At 33.8% G+C, this 20,720-nt stretch overlaps 1 protein-coding gene across 12 annotated transcripts in view; it reads left to right on the top strand.

The window, feature by feature from the left end:
- VPS13B (vacuolar protein sorting 13 homolog B) overlaps positions 1–20,720 on the top strand; it is a 765,850-nt gene that overhangs the window by 423,579 nt on the left and 321,551 nt on the right. For all 12 annotated transcript variants that reach the window (XM_082364176.1, XM_082364168.1, XM_082364180.1 and 9 more), the window contains one exon: positions 2,698–2,809. In XM_082364176.1, the coding sequence (XP_082220302.1) occupies positions 2,698–2,809 (112 nt within the window). The remainder of the gene's footprint in view (positions 1–2,697; positions 2,810–20,720) is intronic.

Here is a 20,720-nt window from a genome sequence, read left to right as displayed (position 1 = left end):
AGTTCTATTAAAAAAAAATATATATATATATAAAATATATATATATAGTTAAGTTAAAGGTGGGGATAGATAAATTCATAAAGACTAATTCACCAGTAAGATATTGCATTACCTACCAACATTCATATTAGGTTGGAAGGCCCAGAGTTAATTATTAGGCCATCTCATAGATAGCATGAATAGGCTTTGTCAGGGAGAGTTATTCCCTCCAGTTCTGGATGGACAGAAATAGAAAAGATCTGTGGTGTTGTTTTCCATGATGTTGGCTCAGGAGTCTTGCCTTTGACTGCAGTCTTAGCTGCGAGCTCTGACGAGGTGGACCACATCTCTTGTCTGATCCTTGCCAGAGCAAGGACCCAGAAGTCTTGCCCGCGTACACCTTCAACCACTGCTTACAGTTACTACCACTCCCACCACAGTTCAGCTGTTTATACGAAATACGTATTAACCTATATGGAATCATCATCTTTCCCCTAATCTTCAGCTGTTTCTGTTAATGGTACTGTTTGCTTGTATTTGTGTGAAATTTGCAAACTTCAAATGTTTTTATGTTTTTATTAAAGAAAAAAAAAAGAGTACCAAAATTAAAAAAAAAAAAAAAGGGAAGCTTGTTTTTTTTCCAACTATAAAGTAACTAAAGAAATGATTCAAGGCACTTTCTTGCATAAATATCTATTTTTATTATATTTTTGTATCTCTCAAAGGTACATTTTGATAAGCTGAATACTTTCTATAATAAAATTGATTGCTTTAATTTAGTTTGTGGATGATCTGCATTAAGTGCTTTTTATCATTATTATTATAACTTCATAGTCAGTTTAATATAGTGAGAATAGTTTTGGCTCTAACAGAAACAGAATTCTGTTCTTGGATCTGGCTTTGTATGTAACACTAAGTACGTCATTTTTCTTCCATATGTACTTCATTTACTGCAGTGTTTCTATTACATTTCAGACTTTCATATGGTCGGTAGTATCTGGAGCCTAGAAGAACAGTTAGCAAGTACACTAATTGCACTTTTGTGGTATGCTCTATTCTCCAGGCTTACTATTTATTGATTTAATTGAGGCCTTCTGCTTAATCAGAGGTTTTTATCCACATGGAACTATTTGATAAGCATGGCATAAAATGCAAGATATATGAAATGTAAACAGTGTTCATAGTATAAGGACCTATAATCAAGCCAGACCTCTAGTCATTTGAAAATAGTACAACTGCATGAGAAGTAGTTTTCTATTTGATCTTTTTTGCTATGGACATTTAAAAATACCATCTTTATTGTAGCATCCACATGCTAATATTGATTATGATAGCTTGTCTCTTTCTTCCCCTTTTGCTGTCCTTCCCCTTCCCCTGCCATTTTGGCTCTCCCTTTATGTACATCTTATTCTGGTTCTTTCTTTTCCTTGCTGAATATCTTTCTTCTTACTTTTCTTGATTTTCTTAATTCTGACTTTCTTTTTTAGACTAATCTAAGTCAGACCATACTGAGTGTTCTGCTGAAGCAGCTGGAAATAATCTCTTAGCTTTTGCATTCTTTGGCCACCACAGTTTGGGAAATATGGATTGTATGCCTTTGTAGGCATGTTCTGTTCAGGATATTCCTGAGGTCTTGCAGGCAGTCCTTTTCTGTTCCATTTGTGGCAGATGATTGTTCTTTGAGAGAAATTATGAATTTTAGTATATGTTTTCTTCACAACCCAAAAGGTTGTATATTGTTAACAATTTTAAACAGCTACTACAGTAGACTCATCTGTGGGGGAAGAGGGAGTAAAATTTAATATAAATTAATGGGGCCATCAAGAACACCTTTTCATTCCAAATAATTTTTAGAAAAAGACATTAAATTAGCCAGTGACTTATGGAAAAATTGTTGAGCTTTATATCATGAGAACATGTGATAAAATTTTTTTATTCAGTATAGAGAAAAGAATCAGAATTAATATACCTTTTTACCTTTTATTGTTTTCTGAGAATACTTAGCTTTAGATTCCATTAGGAAGTAGAAGTTTTACGCAAGTGTGAAATTACTATTTCTCAAGTATTCCACTATAGAAATTATTAAAATTAAAAAGTACCTAGAATAGAAAGTTGAAGTGTCCTTACGTATTAATCAGTTACTGGGGTTTTTCTTTCTTTATCATTGCAGCCATTATTTTCTTCACCATTGCAGCCATTAAGCTGACATGTTACAGCCTAAAGTGCTATTGTGTGTTTGTATGTGTGTGTGTGTGTGTGTGTGTTGTATTTAATTATTACTAATTGTGTAAATTCAAGTAACTTTGAGAATTTGTTACTGCCTTTCTGATATCCTTCAATATATTTGTAAACAACAATGCAGTGTTGAAACCCCAGGGCTGAAAATCACTTGGGAGAAAGATGTAGTAGTATCAGATCATGAAATTAGATAAACATACTGCTTCAATATTACTTATATATAATTAATATCACATGTTTTCATGTTGAGTGGAGTTTTTTTTCATTGCCATTTTAATTGTCTATACAGAGAACTACTTATTGGGATATAAAGGAAATAGCTAAGAAAAGCATTAACTATTTCTATTTTAAACAAAATTTTCCTTGTCCTCATTTATGGTCTTATCTTAATTTGTCTATCCCATTATTCAAAAATTTTTCCTTAAAGCTGAAGTTGCATACAGATCTACTGTATACCTCATGAATCTATTTCTTTTACAGTTAATCAGGCAGCAAAAGAAGACACCATGGTTCTGAAGATTGGCTCTGTTGCTATGGCTCCCCAGGCTGACAATCCCCTTGGCAGATCTGTCCTCAGGAAAGATATTTACCAGTAAGTTTATTTTCTTATGTTCAATCTTGCAACAATTTCATACTGCAAAGAAGTACACTGATCAATAAAACTTGCTCAGTGTGGCCTGTAGAAATACTTTTCATTCGGGATCTTTTGATATTTAAAACCAGGTTTTTCTGATTTTCTTCAGTTGTGGGTTTTTAAATTCATTCAGACAAATCAAGTATTTCTGTGAAGTGTTGATGAATAACAGAATGTAAGTACCAAGTCACCATAAAACTGAAGAAGCGCAGTTTGGAAAATTTTAGCAGACTTTAAATTTGACCAAATTTCTAATTACATGAGAAAATTAGGTCCTCTCTAGAACTACCACATCCTAATATAGTCATATTGTATCAAAATGAAGCATTTTCTTAACTTAACTATAAGCCATTATTTGAAATGTAGGACTGTGCGTGTCATATGGATCAAAGCTGTAAAGAAAAGCAAACTTCTAAGGAGAAATTTCACAGTAAACACTTTCTGTGAAAATGCCATGCTCTGGATTTTGTCACTGACTATTTGCAAACCACACCAAGCATATATGGACAACTAAACTGGTGAACACATGTAATCAACATGATAAAAATAATATATCATTCGTACTGAAGTTGGCACTGCTGCCAGACATAAAAGTACAGTTGCAAATAATGCCAAGTGAGAAAAGTCACAGAAATACAGATGAACAAGTGTCTTATTTTTCCTGCTGGTCTGTTTTTCAGATGTTGTAGTCTCTCACTCTTATCAGAAATAAATTTCTACTGTTCTCCAATAAATGTTACTGCTAAGAAAGATTCTGATTTTTGTAATGCATTTACCACCTAGAGGATGACAGCTATTTTTACTTTAAGTGGACCTAGGTATTTTGTTTTCTCAATATTTTCTGTTATTTGTGTTGACATTTTTTGCCTTTGAATTGTATATCTTGCTTTCTTTCTTGTATTACTTTTTCTGGTAGCTTATAGTATTCATCCCTTAAATAAGTTTTTATTTTGCTAACTTATGTAAAATTTAAGGATGTCAAAACTGACGTAGGCCTTAGGAATCATCTAATCCAACTTCCTTATTTTATAGATTAGGAAACTGAGGAGTCAAAAGGATAATTGTCTCTAGTCAAGTAATGACAGAGCCAAAATCACAACTCATATTTTGACTTCCTCAGTATCTAGAGAAAGGATTACAGCAGAATCCTTTCTGGGTGAAAACAATTTAATTTTCTAACATTTGGAAATTCTTTTAGATATATTTATCTTTTCTTTTCCACTTCAGAGCTAAGTAGTCCTCAAAGAGTTTCCTAATTTCCTTTTGGTGAAAGAAATATGTTTCATATTAAACGACCCTATCACCATCAATAAAGTGAACCACTAAGATACTTCCTCTCCTCCTCTACCCTTTCCCCTTTCTGGCTCTTCAGCAGTCATTTGTGGAGATGTGGCTCTCCTATGCCCCTTTCATTGCTTCCTCCCCTTTGTCCTTCTTGAACTTTTTTTCCCTCAGTCTCTCTTCTTATTCACTTCTCTATATTTTTTCAGACCTTATTTTTCCTTCCCTTTCTGTATCTTTCTTCATTGTTTACCTTTTCCCTTTTCATATTTTTTCTTTCTTTACTTTCTACCTTCTTTCCCTGTATCTCTTTTCATTCCATTTCACTATTTTAATAGTTTGACTTATTTTATAGAATATAGAAATATAATGCCAAAAAATAAAGTCTAAAAATGTACATTATCTCTTTAGATCTTCAGTGCCTTACATCCTGCCTCACACAAAATACATATAAATATGTACACAAAAAGTACATAATAGCTATTTTATGTTTACAGAATAAATGCCCTTACTTTCTTTTTCTAATTGACAAAACTGAGGCACACAGAATTTTTATGTGTTTTTCCAAAAGCATATACTTATCTAATGGCAGAGCATTTCAGAATCTATTTCTTTAGAATTCTCTTCAGTTATTTTTAAATTCATATTTCTATCGTTTAGTCCCTCCCCCTGATTATGTGATTTAGTAATTTCATTCTCCTGCTCCCTTTCCATATGTTTTTACTTCCTCTTTCTTTTAATCTGCCTTTTGTGTTTCTTCTTTCTGTCTTGTTTTTTCTAACTTCCTCAGTGTGATAAATGGCATCTATAAAAAACCCACAGCTAATATAGTTCATAGTCAGAGACTGGGTGCTTTCCCCTTAAGATCAGGAGCAAGACAAGATATCTCTGCTCTCACCACTTCTATTTAGCATTGTATTAGTGGTTCTAACCAGGGCAGTTGGGCAAGAAAATGAAATAAAAGGTACCCAGATGGTAAGGAAGAAATAAAACTGTGTCTTTTTGCAGATGACATGACCTTGTATATAGAATATCCTAAGGTAGCCTCTGGAAAACTTTTGGGCCAATAAACTAGTTCAGCAAGGTTGCAGGATAAAAAAATCAATATATAGTTAACCCTTGAGCAACACAGGTTTGAACTGCATGGGTCCACTTATATGTGGATTTTTTTCAATAGTAAATACTACACAGCCCATGGTTGGTTGAATCCGTGGATACAGAACCATGGATATTGAGGGCTGACTCTAAGGGACTTGAGTATCTATGGATTTTGGTATTCCCGGTGGGTCCTGGAACCATTCCCCCACAGATACCAAGGAACGACTGTGCAAATATCAGTTCACAATAACAATAAGCAATGAACTCTTTAAAAGTGAAATTAAGAAAACAATTCCATTTATAATAGCATCAAAGAGCATTAAATACTTACAAATAAATTTACCAAAATAAATATACAACTTACACTGTAAAAACTACAAAAATTGTTGAAAGAAATTAAAGAAGATCTAAATACACAGAATTATATCCCAATTACATAGATCAGAAGACTTAGTATTGTTAGATGTCAGTACTCCTCAAAATGATCTGCAGATTCAACATAATCCACATCAAAATTCCAGCTGGCTTTGTAGAAATTGGCAAAGTTTCTATATGGAAAATTATTCATATGGAATTTCAAGGGACCCAGAATAGCCAAAACAATCTTGGAAAAGAACAAAGTTGGAGGATTCACACTTCCAGATTTCAAAATTTATGACAAAACAACAATAATCAAGCTAGTGGAGTACTGATATGAAGGTAGACATACAGATCAATAATAGAATTGAGAGTCCAGAAACAAACCATCACATTTACTATCAACTGGTTTTTAATAAAGGAGCCAAGACAATTCAGTGGTAAAGAATAGTTTTTCAACAAATGGTACTCAGAAGTCTGGATATCCACATGAAATTGGACCCTTACCTGACATTATATACAAAAATTAAGTCAAATGGATCAGAGACGTACAATTAAGAGCTAAAATTCTGAAACTTATAGAAGGAAGCATAGGAGTAAATCTTTGTGACCTCCGATTAGATAATGGTTTCTTAGAAATGACACCAAAGGCATGGGGGACAAAAGAAAAAATAGATAAAATGAACTGTATCAATATTATAAACTTTTGTGCTGCAAAGGACTCTATCAAGAAAGTGACAATCCACAGAATGGGAGAAAATATTTACAAATCACCTATCTGATAAGAGATTTATATCCAGAATAGGTAAAAAACTCTTACAACTCAATAATTGAAGGACAACCAGTTAAAAAATGTGCAAAGGATTTGAAAATATATGCAAAGAAGATATAAAAATGGCTAATAAGCGCATGTAAAGGTGTTCAACCCAATTAGTCATTAGGGAAATACAAGTCAAAATGACACCCACTAGCATGGTTATAATATAAAAGGCAACAGATGTGGAGAAATTGGAACCCTCACACATTTCTAGTGGGAATGTAAAATGGTGCATCTACTGTGGAAAACTGGCAATTTCTCATAAGGTTAAACATAGAGTTACCGTATGATGCAGGAATTTAACTCCTAGTAATGTACACAAGAGAATTGAAACACATATCCATACAAAAGCATGCACACCAATGTTCATAGCAGCACTATTCATAATAGCCAAAAAGTCAAAACTACACAAAGGTTTATCAACTGATGAATGGTTAAGCATAGCGTGTTATGCCCATAAAATAGAAAATTATTCTGCCATAGAAAGGGATGAAGTATATGCTATAATATGGATCAATGTTGGAAAAATGCAAAGTGAAAGAAGCCAAACACAAAGAGCCACATATTATATGATTCTATCTATATGAAATTTCCAGAGCAGACAAATACATAGAGACAGAAAGTTAGAATAGTGTTAACTAGGAGGGGAAAAAAGAATGACTGCTAATGGGTATAGGATTTCTTTTGGGGGTGATAAAAATGTTCTAGTATCAGATAGTAGTGAGGTACAATGAATGATATATAATGAGTAAAATGAGAGTATACAAAATAAAACACTGAATTGTACACCTCAAAAGGATAAACTTTATGGGATGTCAGTTATATCTCAACAAAACTAATTTAAGAAAAAAAATATTACTTGATGTCACAAAAAGGTCCAGAGGAACTAAATTTCAGAGAGAAAAACACCCTTTCTAGGTAAGTGGACACTGGGTACTCTTTTTGTTTTTACACCTTTATTGGAGTATAATTGCTTTACAATGGTGTGTGAGTTTCTGCTGTATAACAAAGTGAATCAGCTATATGTATATATGTATCCCCATATCTCCTCCCTCTTGCATCTCCCTCCCACCCTCCCTATCCCACCACTCTAGGTGGTCACAAAGCACCGAGCTGATCTCCCTGTGCTATGCGGCTGTTTCCCACTAGTTATCTATTTTACATTTGACACTGGGTACTCTTTTCAGCTCTGGAATTATTTGCCTCATCTGGCTATAAGCAGAGAGATTTTGTTGTGGGAAATAGAAATCAAGGGACATTTATCAGTCACGTAGGCTAGAGTGACATATTGGAATCTGGAGAAGCCTCAAACATACAGTCAGTCCTCTGCAGTGCTTTTTTCTGTGTGTCAAGTGTGGAAGGGGAGCTGGCAAGAAGAAATTGAGTTTCTCAAAGTTTCACATTCCTTAAAAGACAAAGCCATGCTAGAGGTGCACTGTTCCGTACAGTAGACACTGACTACATGTGACTGTTCTGCTTTTGAAATGTGGTAATCCAAATTGAGATATTCTGTAAGTATAAAAGATACTGAAGATTTTGAAGAATTAAGAAGAAAATATCTCATTAATAATCTTTATATCGATTATATATTGCAGTGACCATATTTTAGATATATTGAGTTAAATATATTCTTACAACTGTTTTCCACTGTTTTTTTCAATCCTTTTATCAGTGTAACTGCCAGCAAATTTTTATTTACATAAGTGGCTCCCAATTGTGGTTTGCATTATATTTCTATTGAACAGTACAACATTGTAGGGAAAGGCGTGCAACAAACACAGGACGTCTCACCCTTGAGACGTTTGAATCCAAAGGTGAATTGGGTTTAGTTAGAGTTGCAAGCCAACCCCAACCTAGCTCAATTCACGACTGGATGGAAATGATCCACCCCTTATCCGTGCTGCCTGGTGAGAATAGATGTGCCTTCTCTGGGAGAAAATAACAGTGACTTCTGTTTCTATAGCCTTTTTATACATGGTGTCTGATACATGATAAAAAAGAAAAAAGATATCCAAAAAGCAGGAAGATTTGACCCATTATCAGGAGAAAATTTAGCTAGCAGAAAAGGCCCACAGATGACTGAGATTTGAAATTAGTAGACAGGAGTTTGAAATAATTGTTATTAATACTGTAAAGAAAAATGTTGAAAAAATTGAAGATTTCATAGGAATGAGCTCTCTTTAAATTAGATCCTAAAACTGAATAATACAGTATCTGAAATTAAGGACTCATTGGATAGCTATAACTGCAGATGGACAAAGCAAAAGATAGGATTAGTGAACTTAGAGATAGCTTCAGAGAAATTATCTAAACTGAAGCACAGAGAGGGAAGAAAAAGATTAGAAAAGGAAAAAGGAGCAAGAAAGAGAACAAATGGAAAACATGTGGGGCACTGTCAAATGGTCTAACGTGTAATGAGAGTACAAGAAGTAGAAGAAAGATTGAATGGAATAAAATGAGTAATTAAAGAGATAGACCTTGAGACTTTTCTAAATTTATCAAGAGTCATTAACTAGCAGACTCAAGAAGCCTATCCTCAATACAAGCAAGATAAGTGCAAAGAAAACTATACCTAGGTACATGTTCAAATGATTGAAAATCAAAGATAGAAGATAAAGAGACTCCTCCCTGACGGGCTGAGGCAGGATGTTGAGCAAAGACAGAGAAAATGCAACAGGATCTGCATCCCCCAACACAGGTTTCAAGGCCTAAGACAGATCTCAGGAGAGATGAGATGCTTTTGTCTTTCCTGAAGTTTGAGAAAAATCTTAAATGCAGCCAGTTAAAAAAAAAAAAAAAGACATATTACCTTTGAAGGAAAACAGGAAGACCAAAATAACTGAACACCTTAAATTTGAAGATGAGAAAACTCCTAGTTGATGTGCGGCCATTCTTCAAATACTTGGCTTATCATGTGTCATTCCTTCTGAAGCTAAGAATAGACCTAGGACCATTAAATTTGTGGATATTATAATGACATTAATTGCAGCTCAGTGAAATAAACGTCTTTCAGATTATAAAAGTCTAATCATAAATGGGACTATTTGTTCATTAGTCATTATTTGACAAATGTTTATTGGGAGCCTACTGTGCATCAGGCACTATTCTAGATATTGAGTATAGATCAGTGAACAAGACAAAGAAAAATCCCTGGTCTTAAATTTAATGGAGGAGAGAGACAGTTATTTATAAATAAAGAAAGAAAGAATCTGGTCTATTAGACTATAAGAAATGCTGTGGAGGCAGTACAGCAGGGAGGAAGATAGGAAATGGGAAGCTAGAGGTGGACAGCATGGCCCTAATCAGAGGACATCTCACCAAGAGAGCACAGGATCCTGAAGCAGGAGTGTGCCCAAGAAGCCAACGGCAGCTGAAACAGTGTGTGCCCAGGGAAAGTAGTAGGCTGTGAGGTGAGAGACACTATGGAGGAACCTCATAGACCATTGTGAGGACTTTGGCTGTTATTTTGAGTGAGATGTAGTTGTGGGGAAAATAATTTACACATGCCCAGTTTTGAAATACTGCTTCTGTTGTTTACTAAATATCTATCTACAGAAGGAAGTGAAGGGCTCACCAGCAGGGACTAAAGATAGACAAAGATAGAAAAGGGGTGAAATATATATTTAAAAACAAAGGAAGTCACAGTTCAAAAGAGCCAATGGGAGTTTGATATTGATCTCTAAAGGTTAAGGATTATTTCTATTATTTGTGTCAACTGAATGTGTGATATGAAGTTTTTTTGATTATTAAGGGGTTGATTTCTTCATCAAATGAGAAACTCTAAGAGGGTTTGAGCAGAGAAGTGGCATGATTCAATTTATATTTGAACACATAATTCAGGCCAATATGTGAAGAATAGACTGTAGGCAGGGAAGGGCAAGGGCTTGTGACTACTGCAATAATCTTGGCAGGAGATGATGGTGGTTTGGCCCACGGTTGTGGCTGTGGAGGTGGTGAGAAGTGGTCAGATTTTGGAGATGTTTTAGAGGTAGAGCCAAGAGAATTTGCAGATGGATTGCACATGGGGTTTGAGACGAAGGAGATAAGGATAATTCAGTTGTGTGGCATAAGCAACTAGAAGGATGACATTAACCGAGGGAAGGAAAGACTGTGGGAGGATTTAGTTTGGGGGATGGGCAGGCGGAGTTCAGGAGTTTATTTTTGAAAATGTTGACTGTCTCAGGAGGTACTGAGCTACCCATTGCTGATGTAGCAAAGGCTGATCAACTACATGGAAGGCTTAGAGAGGGTTATGATTTATGTTGAATTAGACTAGTGCTTCTTAAATTTAATGTGCATATAGATCACCTGGAGATCTTTTTAAAATGCAGGTTTTGACTTGGGAGGTATGGAATGAGGCCTGAAATTCCACATTTCTACCAAGAGTGATTGGGTATGACACTGATACTGGATCATACCGATGTTCTGCTTCAAGGACCACACCTTGTGTAGCATAATTAGATCAATGGTTTACAAGTTTTGAACAAAGAGGATTTTTTTAAAAATACATTTTTTTTTTTAAAGAATTTTATTTATTTATTTATTTATTTATGGCTGTGTTGGGTCTTCGTTTCTGTGCAAGGGCTTTCTCTAATTGCGGCAAGTGGGGGCCACTCTTCATCGCGGTGCATGGGCCTCTCACTGTCGCGGCCTCTCTTGTTGCGGAGCACAGGCTCCAGACGCGCAGGCTCAGTAATTGTGGCTCACGGGCCCAGTTGCTCCGCGGCATGTGGGATCTTCCCAGACCAGGGCTCGAACCCGTGTCCCCTGCATTGGCAGGCAGATTCTCAACCACTGCGCCACCAGGGAAGCCCCAAAAATACATTTTTAATAAATGTTAATAATTTTAATGCTAAAAACTCAAGCATTATGAAAGGCTCTACCACAAAAAGTGAGTATCCTTCACTCCCATGCTTTCCCACCCACTCCATAACAAAATCACTCAGTGGAGTGTTTTTTTAACTTCATAATTTTTACAAACTTTCAGTTGATAGTTGTTACTTTTAGAATCTTTGACTCAGGAAATGTAAAATAATAAAACTTTTATTAAGTTACTAACACCTTATATGAATTCATACTTTATTCTTCTTCTAAAAAAACATCTGATCCACTAGAGAACAACAGAACATATATAACGTATTTATTCAGTGTTCATGCCCAGCTGTATATAGTCATGAGCTCCTTTCTTAACCATCTATGCTCTTTACCTGCTTCCTGCTTGCCTACTGATCTAACTATCTTACATCTGCTTGTTCCTGGACAAGACAATCTCCCAGTTGACTCTCAGCTCAATCTGAGATGTTCCTATTCTATGATGTGTTCAACCATTTCCCTGACTTATACCGAAGTTCTGAAGCACAGACAGTCTGGCCTAATATTAAGATTTTTCCTTTATCTTGCAAAACCTCTTTTCCTGAGAGATGATTCAGGTTCTTGTCTCAAGCTAAAAGAGAAGCAGGAAAAACAGTTAAGGATAAACGATTATAAAGGCAGACTTTTTAAAAAGTTACCTATGCTAGACTGATTTAAGGAAATTACAATAATATAGGGATTATAAAGAAGTATAATTAAAATGTTTAAATGTGTTTGTAACTTAAACATATTAAGAATTTAATAAATTTGCTTATTCTTTTCTTATATAAATGGATTATATATTGTTTAGAAACTTTATGTTCTACAAATTCTGGTACATTATCTGCAGCTCATTAATTATAGTGTTTACGATTGTTTATTAAAAAATGGAAATAGGTCTCAGTCAGGATCTTAACCATTTTATAGGATAACTGCTATAAGAAAAATTACATTGGATTTATATTATTTCTCTTCCTAAGCCTTTTCTAAAAATTTCTTTGACTGTGATCCTGAATTCTATCTGTAAGTAGTTGACTTGGTTTTTGTTTTAAATAATTTTTCAAAAATAGCTTTCCATATGAGAAATAGAATAAATAGCCCTATATCAGTCATTAGGACAGTAGGTATCTTTGAGCCATTTATGCCATTCCATTACATGTCTGCATGCATTAATTCATTCATTACCTTAATTCATTTATTTATTAAATATACATTGATTAATTATTTCAGTTATTTAACAGATATTTATTGAGTGCCGACAATGTATTTGATGCCAACGATAGATATTTTTGACTAGAACTCATGGTACCTCCCTCCATGGAACTTAAAACCTCAACCACATCATTTGAGTCAGTGAAATTACATTGTGAAGCTCTGCTAGATTTGATAACATTAATAATTTAATAATTTTACTTTGTCTATAACACCTCCCACAATGCCTAGATTGATGAAATAAGCAAAATCAGAAGTTATGAACTTGTGCCCTAAACTTTTTTTCATGGTCCCATTTTTTTTTTTTTTTAAAGATTTATTTATTTTTATTGATTGATTGATTGATTGCTATGTTGGGTCTTCGTTTCTGTGCTAGGGCTTTCTCTAGTTACTGCGAGCGGGGGCCACTCTTCATCGCGGTGCGCGGGCCTCTCACTATCGCGGCCTCTCTTGTTGCGGAGCACAGGCTCCAGACGCGCAGGCTCAGTAGCTGTGGCTCACGGGCCTAGTTGCTCCGCGGCATGTGGGATCCTCCCAAACCAGGGCTTGAACCCGTGTCCCCTGCATTAGCAGGCAGACTCCCAACCACTGCGCCACCAGGGAAGCCCCATGGTCCCATTTTTATTTTAAGTGTCCTTATAGCATTCTGTCCTGCATCTTTTGAAAATTATTATGCGAGGAAAGAATGATTCCAGAAGTTCCATCTAGTTTTGTAGTTTTCACAGGAAGGAATAGAGAAAAGTGTTCTTTAATTCTGTTCAAATTTTTTTCTTTTTAAAAGTAGCCAAGGGAATAGAAATGTTAACGTTAATTATTCATGAGGCTATATAAGTAAAATATATCACTTTTTCAGTACATTTTCAGTACCTTTAAAAAAATTTTTTTGTATTCCAAGTTTTAAAAAAAATTGTTTACAGTTTAGTTTATCATTATTCAGTCATCTTGTTATCAAATTAAAATATGAAAAGTTAAAATACGAATAAAAAATAATTTACAAGTCAATTGGTAGAATGACTTTTTAAATATCAAATCTACCTTTATTTTAATCTATTAATAAACCAGTATTATTAAAATTTTTTAAATAAAAGTGTAATATAGTGTTTATTTAAAAAAAATAAATAATCAAAGTGTGTGTGCATAGAAAATGGAATTCCAAGGCTTACTCTGAGTGCTGATTGCTCCCTTACTTTATTGCCATTGTTAATAGTTAGGTTGACACTCTTTTAGACCACTTGTGTGTGTGTGTGTGTGTATGTATGTGTGTTGTGTGTGTGACTGTCTCTGTCTTAAATAATGGGATTGTGCTCGACATATTGCTCTGCAACTTGGATTTGTTTTAAACTCAGTAATATGTTGTGGACATCCTTCAGTGTCATCATATTCAGAAATATTTGCCTGTTTTGGAACTAACTGTTTAAGACGGCATAGATCAGAAGACTCTTTAAAGACTACTTTTTTATCTCTAACCAACAGAATATTCTCCATTATTAAAAAGCTTCGTGAAAACTTAACTTTTGTAGAACATATTATTGTGACCAAGACTTCAGAACGTTATTATACCTGAGAAAATGTGAAAGGAGTTTCCTTCAGTGAAATAGCTACTAGGGTGGGAACAAATAGATCAGTAACAATAGGAAACTGAAATTATTATAGCTCAAGTGTTGTCTGTTACCATTTGAATTGCAAAGGCCAAGTGATTCACAGTTCAACACTGCTGTATGAATTAAAATGTTGTAGGCTTTTTTGGCTTTAACATACCACATATTTGATGATGGCAGCTCTGTTTAACATCTGTCATAGTGCTCAATTTTTAACATGGTAGAATCCCTGTCTTATAACCCAACGTGCATCTTCCTCCATGATCTGACCTCAAGCTGGATTTCAAATCTTACCACTAATTGTTTTCTTACATAAGACACTTGTTCAAGTTAAGTATTTTATTTACCCCAGTAATGCTTAGTAAGTCCTTTTCTATGGCCCTTGTTTATGTATGAATTTTCAACTTTCTTGGAATAAAGCTTTCTTCCAGCTTAGCCTTTCAAAGAGTTTTTGTTATAAAATCTTTACATTGGTGCAGTTATGGATTCTTTAAAACTCTTTTCCTTTGGTGTTCAGCATTGTCAGTTAAATTTTTTTTAAGAATCACATCTGTCTTTTAATGTGTCACTTAACTCATGCTCTCTTTTTAAAACGTTTCATAATCAGTTCACTTAGAAGTAATGTCTCATTTCTTTGGCCTTCTATACTAGTGTCTGACCTACATTTCTATAATTGTAATATAATAGTAGCAGCAGCAGAAGTAGTAGTGGTAGCAGCAGTAATAGCTAACATCTATTGTGTGTTTTCTTTGTGTCAGGGATTCTGCTTGATGCTTTCAGTGCAATGCCTATGAATCGCAATAACTTTAAGAGTCAGGTATTAGGATTATCTGTATTTTAAAGACAAAAAACTGAATCTGTAGACATTAAATAATTTCTCATGGGTCACACATAAAATAAGGAACAGAACCAATTCCCATTGCCCATGCTCTTTACCACTACATGCTGCCTGTAACTGAATTTAAGACAGACTGGCTTTAATTTAACTAACTCTAGTTAACCAGTATGAGTTTGAAACTTAATTTTTTTGAAATTTCACATTCATACTCCATTAAATTTTATTACTGTTTAGATGCTATAGTTTTTTTCTAACAACTTTCTTGTTAACAGTAAACTGAAAAAAACTATTAGGTACCAAGTTTAGTACATTTTTAATGCATTTTCCTTAGGTTCTGGAAAATATTCTAAGCTAAGATGGACTTAATATTATAGATATTATAGCCATAATTTATGGTAAAAACTCTTATAACCCTAGTGTTTGAGGTCTTCAGTCCTTGAGGATACTTGAAAATTAAAAGAATTTTCATTAGGTTGTACTTAATACTGCATTAGATCTACAGAAAATAGCTCCCCATTTGCATACCTAGCTAATGATTTTGATCATCATCAGGCTTTTTCTCACATCTGTTATAAGGTCTGAAGTGGGTCATGACCAGATATAAATATTAACATAGGTTTGCTGATTAATGAACTCAATATACTTTTATGATTTTTATTTCATAAGAGACATCTTTCTCTTTTTACCTCAGTATAATTTAGTTATTACTCTAGTTCTATCTCAGAGTTATGAAAGAAAAAGAGATGTTAAAATTCTCTTTTCTTTGTTATAATTCTCTCTTCTTCCCAGACTATTCTTACATATCATTTTTCTCTAAATTGTGTTGAAGAAAATACTGATTTTATTTTTTAAAAACAACTACGTACTATCTGTTCACATGTATTTTTCTACACCAAAATTATATCAAGTTGAATATGTATGTTATGAAGGTTTCTACTAACTTGGGCTTTTTCTCTCTAATCCTATGCAATTGAGAAATACTGTATTTAAGCTACGTATTTGAAAATAGGGCTTACAGAATTAGATGCACAAATTTGGAAGCCATTTAAGATTACATGTTGTCTCCCTATATCATTGCTCTTTCACATGGTCTAAAAATTCAGTCTTTTAATACCTATACTAAAAGATTTAAAAAATAAACTAGTGATTGTAACAATAAAATTTAGTTTATACTTCTTTCCAAAATATTATGTTTGTTAAAAGAATTTTAAAATGTTAAAAACAGAACTTTTTGCTTTTGTAGTATTTTTAATTACAAAGTTTCTTAACTTTCATCTTTTACTTGAGGAAACTATATCCTTCTTTTAATTGGACGTTTGTGAACTTCTGCCTATAGCTTTTGGTTCATGCCTTAAATATTTGTGGGTCTTCTGATGTCCCTTATGGGATTTTATCTGTGACTAATTTATCCCATAGCTCTTTAAAAACTTTGTCAGTTGTTGAATTTTTAGCCATTTCTTTTTTGTAGACATTTGCTAATCCTTTTTAGTGCTTTCAGTACTTAATAGATTTGAATCTAGTATTGGGTTTCAGCTTTTCTCCATAGAGAATTTCATTCTCTTAAAAATTGTCCACAAGCATTATATGAAAATTCCATGGTAACTTTGGCAAACTTTTTAGACATCTTTTATAAATGAGGCTTCTGACAGGTGTACCCTATCTGTAGGAGTTTAATTCATGGAATTTTACCTTTAAAGAAATATAAAAGTTAGGGGAGCTGATTCATTTTTACTCTTAGAAGACTTGCATTAGTAGAGTTCTTCCAGCAGTATATACACAATTTGTTTTCTGTCTCTTTATTGCTTTTTTATGGGCAACTTTTGCAACAGTGGTTCCTCTCAGTTTCTCACTGTGAACCTGATGTGACACCATCAACACAGGAAGAATGGAAAATCATGCTTTGTTCTTATCTAGTTGATGGGAAATTTTAACTTTCATTATAAAAATTAACTTCATGAGTAATATTTCAGAAGCATAAATGTTCAACACAAAAAAATGCACGTTTCCTAAATGGAAGCTTTACTGGAAGCTTGTTAAACTAAGCAGAATTTTTTTTTTTACTACTATAAAATGTCTTTTAATTTTTTATTGACTTTGATGTATAATCACTGTGCTAAGATTTTTTTAAATCATAGTTTACTAAAAATCAAGAATCAAGTACCTCGTTAAAGGTTTTAAATAAATAGACCTTGATGCAATCCAAGATGGCAACACAATTCTTTCATACATTAAAACATTAACAATATCATTTTGTAATTTTTAACCTTCTTATGGTTGTCCTGACTTCTCAAAGGGTTAATATTCCCAGTATGAACTAACATTAAATTGATGTGACCAGGAAATTCATGGTTGAGATTAACTTAATATTTAAATTTTATTTTACATGTGTACTTCAACAATTTACGTAGGCCCAAACAATTGACAATTGAAGCATATGACCTACAGAAATTCATAGATGAGACTAACATCCTTTAGATGAGCTTAACATCATTAACAGTTGTGCAGTATGCTTTGAAAAATTATTTTTATTTCAAAACAGGAAAATTATTCTTTTCTGGAAATAGTAATATGACCTTTCTTTATTCCTGATGAATGTGCAGCTCAAGATATGGTATTGTTCCTCTATGTGTCTTTACAGTTTCTCATAAAACCTAGCTTATCATGTGCTTTAACACTGAGTTGTAGTTCCCAGATACATTGTAAAGATTAAATTCTACAAATCTCTACAAAACTACGCCCTCTCCCTCCCAACCATTAATTTCTTCCTAATTTTCTTTCTATATAAATGTTCTCAAAATAACCATTGTGTTGGTTTTTGGCAAGGCATGTTTCATATCTAGTGACGTTATGTCCCTAATCCTGTAATGCGTAGTGTTGGTTTCAAATAACTCCCTTTTAGCAAATCAAAGAGATTGGGATAGTAGGTATTTAGAGTAACTTGCCTAAAAGCTTTGTTTGAAAATACTGTTGGCAGACTTTTAGTCCCTGTTGTGTTCTTTAGTTGATCTAGTGTGAAGGCTTTAGATTTATGTTTGGCCTTCACCAAAGTAACTGCGTCTTTTGTGGCTTCCTGTAGCAGGATGTAGGTTTCTATGAATGTGTTTCTATTTGCCGCCAAAATCTACCTCAATATTGGTGTTGAAAATGACTATAAGTTCTACTGTCATAAATTTTAGAATGTTATATTAAATGTATTAACTCTTTTATTGATATTTTTGATGCTTTCCTCTAGAAATTCTTGTTGGAAAAAAGCTACAGAATAATAGAATTTGTTTGGATTTACATCCTAACAATTTTTTATCCTGAACTTGGAAAATCTATCTTATACTTATTTTAGATACATTCTGGCTATGTAAAGTATGCTGGATATGTAATATCTTATTATATGCATTCCTGATTGTGTGTTCTCAATGAGGCACTAACATCATGTGAAATTATTACCTAAACACTTCTGGGCTTAAATTCACCTGAGAGAAAGCATTGTGTACCTTCCAGATACATCTTCAGAGTTTCTGGAATATGATGACTGTTCACCAGAACCACTGACATACAAGACAGCTCTTTAAAAAAAAGTAAAACATTGTGCTACTAAGTGTCTGATGTAAAGTAAGAATTACATTTTTTCCTCATTAATAACAAAGATTGAATCTTGTAAATAAAGAGTAGCCTGCATGTTTATTCTTATAGTTATTCATATAATGTACCATGCTCAACGTTCTAAAAGGATTAAACAGGAGAGATAGATGATTGATTGATAAAAAAATCTTTGACCAGCTTTGAGTTTAAGAAACTTGTAAATGTGAGTTGCAGTGTCCGCTTTGTAACTGCAATTTGAGGAAGACCCATTTTACCCTTGTTAATTAGTGGCTGTTTTCAGCCAAGCCCTTCTTATCCCCTCCACAAATATAGACGCTAATTAGAAAGCAAGGTAGGAAGCAAGCATCTATGCATTCATTTAATATGTAAGACTAATAATAAAGTACCTCTACACATTGTGTAAGAGCACTTGCTAACCACTAATGAGATGCTACTACACCAAAATCCTTGTAATTTTTTTAAAAATTTATTTATTTTTATGGCTGTGTTGGGTCTTCGTTTCTGTGCGAGGGCTTTCTCTAGTTGTGGCAAGCGGGGGCCACTCTTCATTGCAGTGCGCGGGACTCTCACTATCGCGGTCTCTCTTGTTGCGGAGCACAGGCTCCAGACGCGCAGGCTCAGTAATTGTGGCTCACGGGCCCAGTTGCTCCGCGGCATGTGGGATCTTCCCAGACCAGGGCTCGAACCCGTGTCCCCTGCACTGGCAGGCAGATTCTCAACCACTGCGCCACCAGGGAAGCCCTAAAATCCTTGTAATTTTTATAGGAGATAAAGGAAATTATTATTTTCTAAAGTACCAATTTAAACAATAGCTATTAATAAATATACTTATCTTTACTTATTATTTTATTATGTGTCCACTAGGTCACTGCCCTGAAATAAACTATAATTCTAACTGTTTTATATAGTAGAAATACTTATTGGCTGTTTGGAATCTGTGCATCCTCTGTTCTGAAGAAAGGTATTTCCTCAATCTGAAATACTTTTCTTGCCCGTCGTTTCTAGCATTGATCTGTGAACAAAAACTTTCCTGAAAATCATTCCACATTGACAAAGGTAATGAAAAATACAAATGTGATTGCAAAAATAGATAAAAAATAAATCAGCACAAAGCTAATTTTTTACTGGTCTGAACTTTTTTTTTCATATCTATTTTTTATTGAGTTATAACTAACATTCAGGAAAGTGCATTAATTATTTGTATAAAGCACGATGAACTTTTATATATATATATATATGTAGCCATGTTACAACCACCCAACACCCCAGAAACTTTCCTCATTCCCACCCTATCCAGTACCCTGAGCTCCAAAGATAACCACTATTCTTACCTCTATAGCCATAGATTAGTTTTGACATAAGTAAATGTTAAAATGAATTTTTAAGTTGTGACAACTTTTTTCTCAACATAATTTATCATCTATAAGTCTACTTGACATAGTCAAGTCAATGTCAAATCATACAATTCAAGATATTAATGATTTTGATCAAAATTAAAAAGCAATTTTTAACTTCAGTTAGTCATACCTTAATATCAAATTGTATATTCATCCACTATGATATTTTCCATGTAAATCACTAATGAGTATAAGGAAAAAATAAAGGTGCCATGAATGAATATTAAATTTTTTATTAATAAACATCTCTATTCATCAAATTCTGATGAAGGATATACCTTAATAACTCTGGTTATAATTGAGCTTTTGAACCAATTGCTATGAGTTTTATTTATTACCACAGTTATTTAGTGCAAATTGTCATATGCATATGTCTGTGGCATTTGTACATTATATAGTATATTGCTTTTCAAAAGGAAGTAATTATTTGTATTCCAGGACTCTGTTGTTCTCTAACTGAATTGACTGTCGTCCAGGTATGGGTTTGATAAACTGACACAACAGTGAAAAGAATCCCTGTCCCATGTCAGCTTATCAAACACACTGTGGACAGCATGTCTTTGGCATTTCCAGTTAAGTTCTGAATAGAAGTCACGAAGCTCATGTTCAGTGAAGCACAACCTCAGTATTTCCAGGTGATTTTAAATAACACCTGATAAAACTGAGGTATAGTCCCACTAAACTTTAAGAACTATCCAAAAACTAGGGAAAAGAATAATATGCATAGTTACAGAATTACAATGTCATTGGTTCAGTTTGGTGACGGAATGGATATTAATGAAATATACAGTAATTACTAATATTCTGTCATTCTGGTAAACAG

This window comes from Balaenoptera borealis, assembly GCF_965194805.1.
Source record: "Balaenoptera borealis genome assembly, chromosome: 17".
Lineage (NCBI taxonomy): Eukaryota > Metazoa > Chordata > Mammalia > Artiodactyla > Balaenopteridae > Balaenoptera > Balaenoptera borealis.
This window is presented reverse-complemented; position numbering and strand designations above follow the sequence as displayed.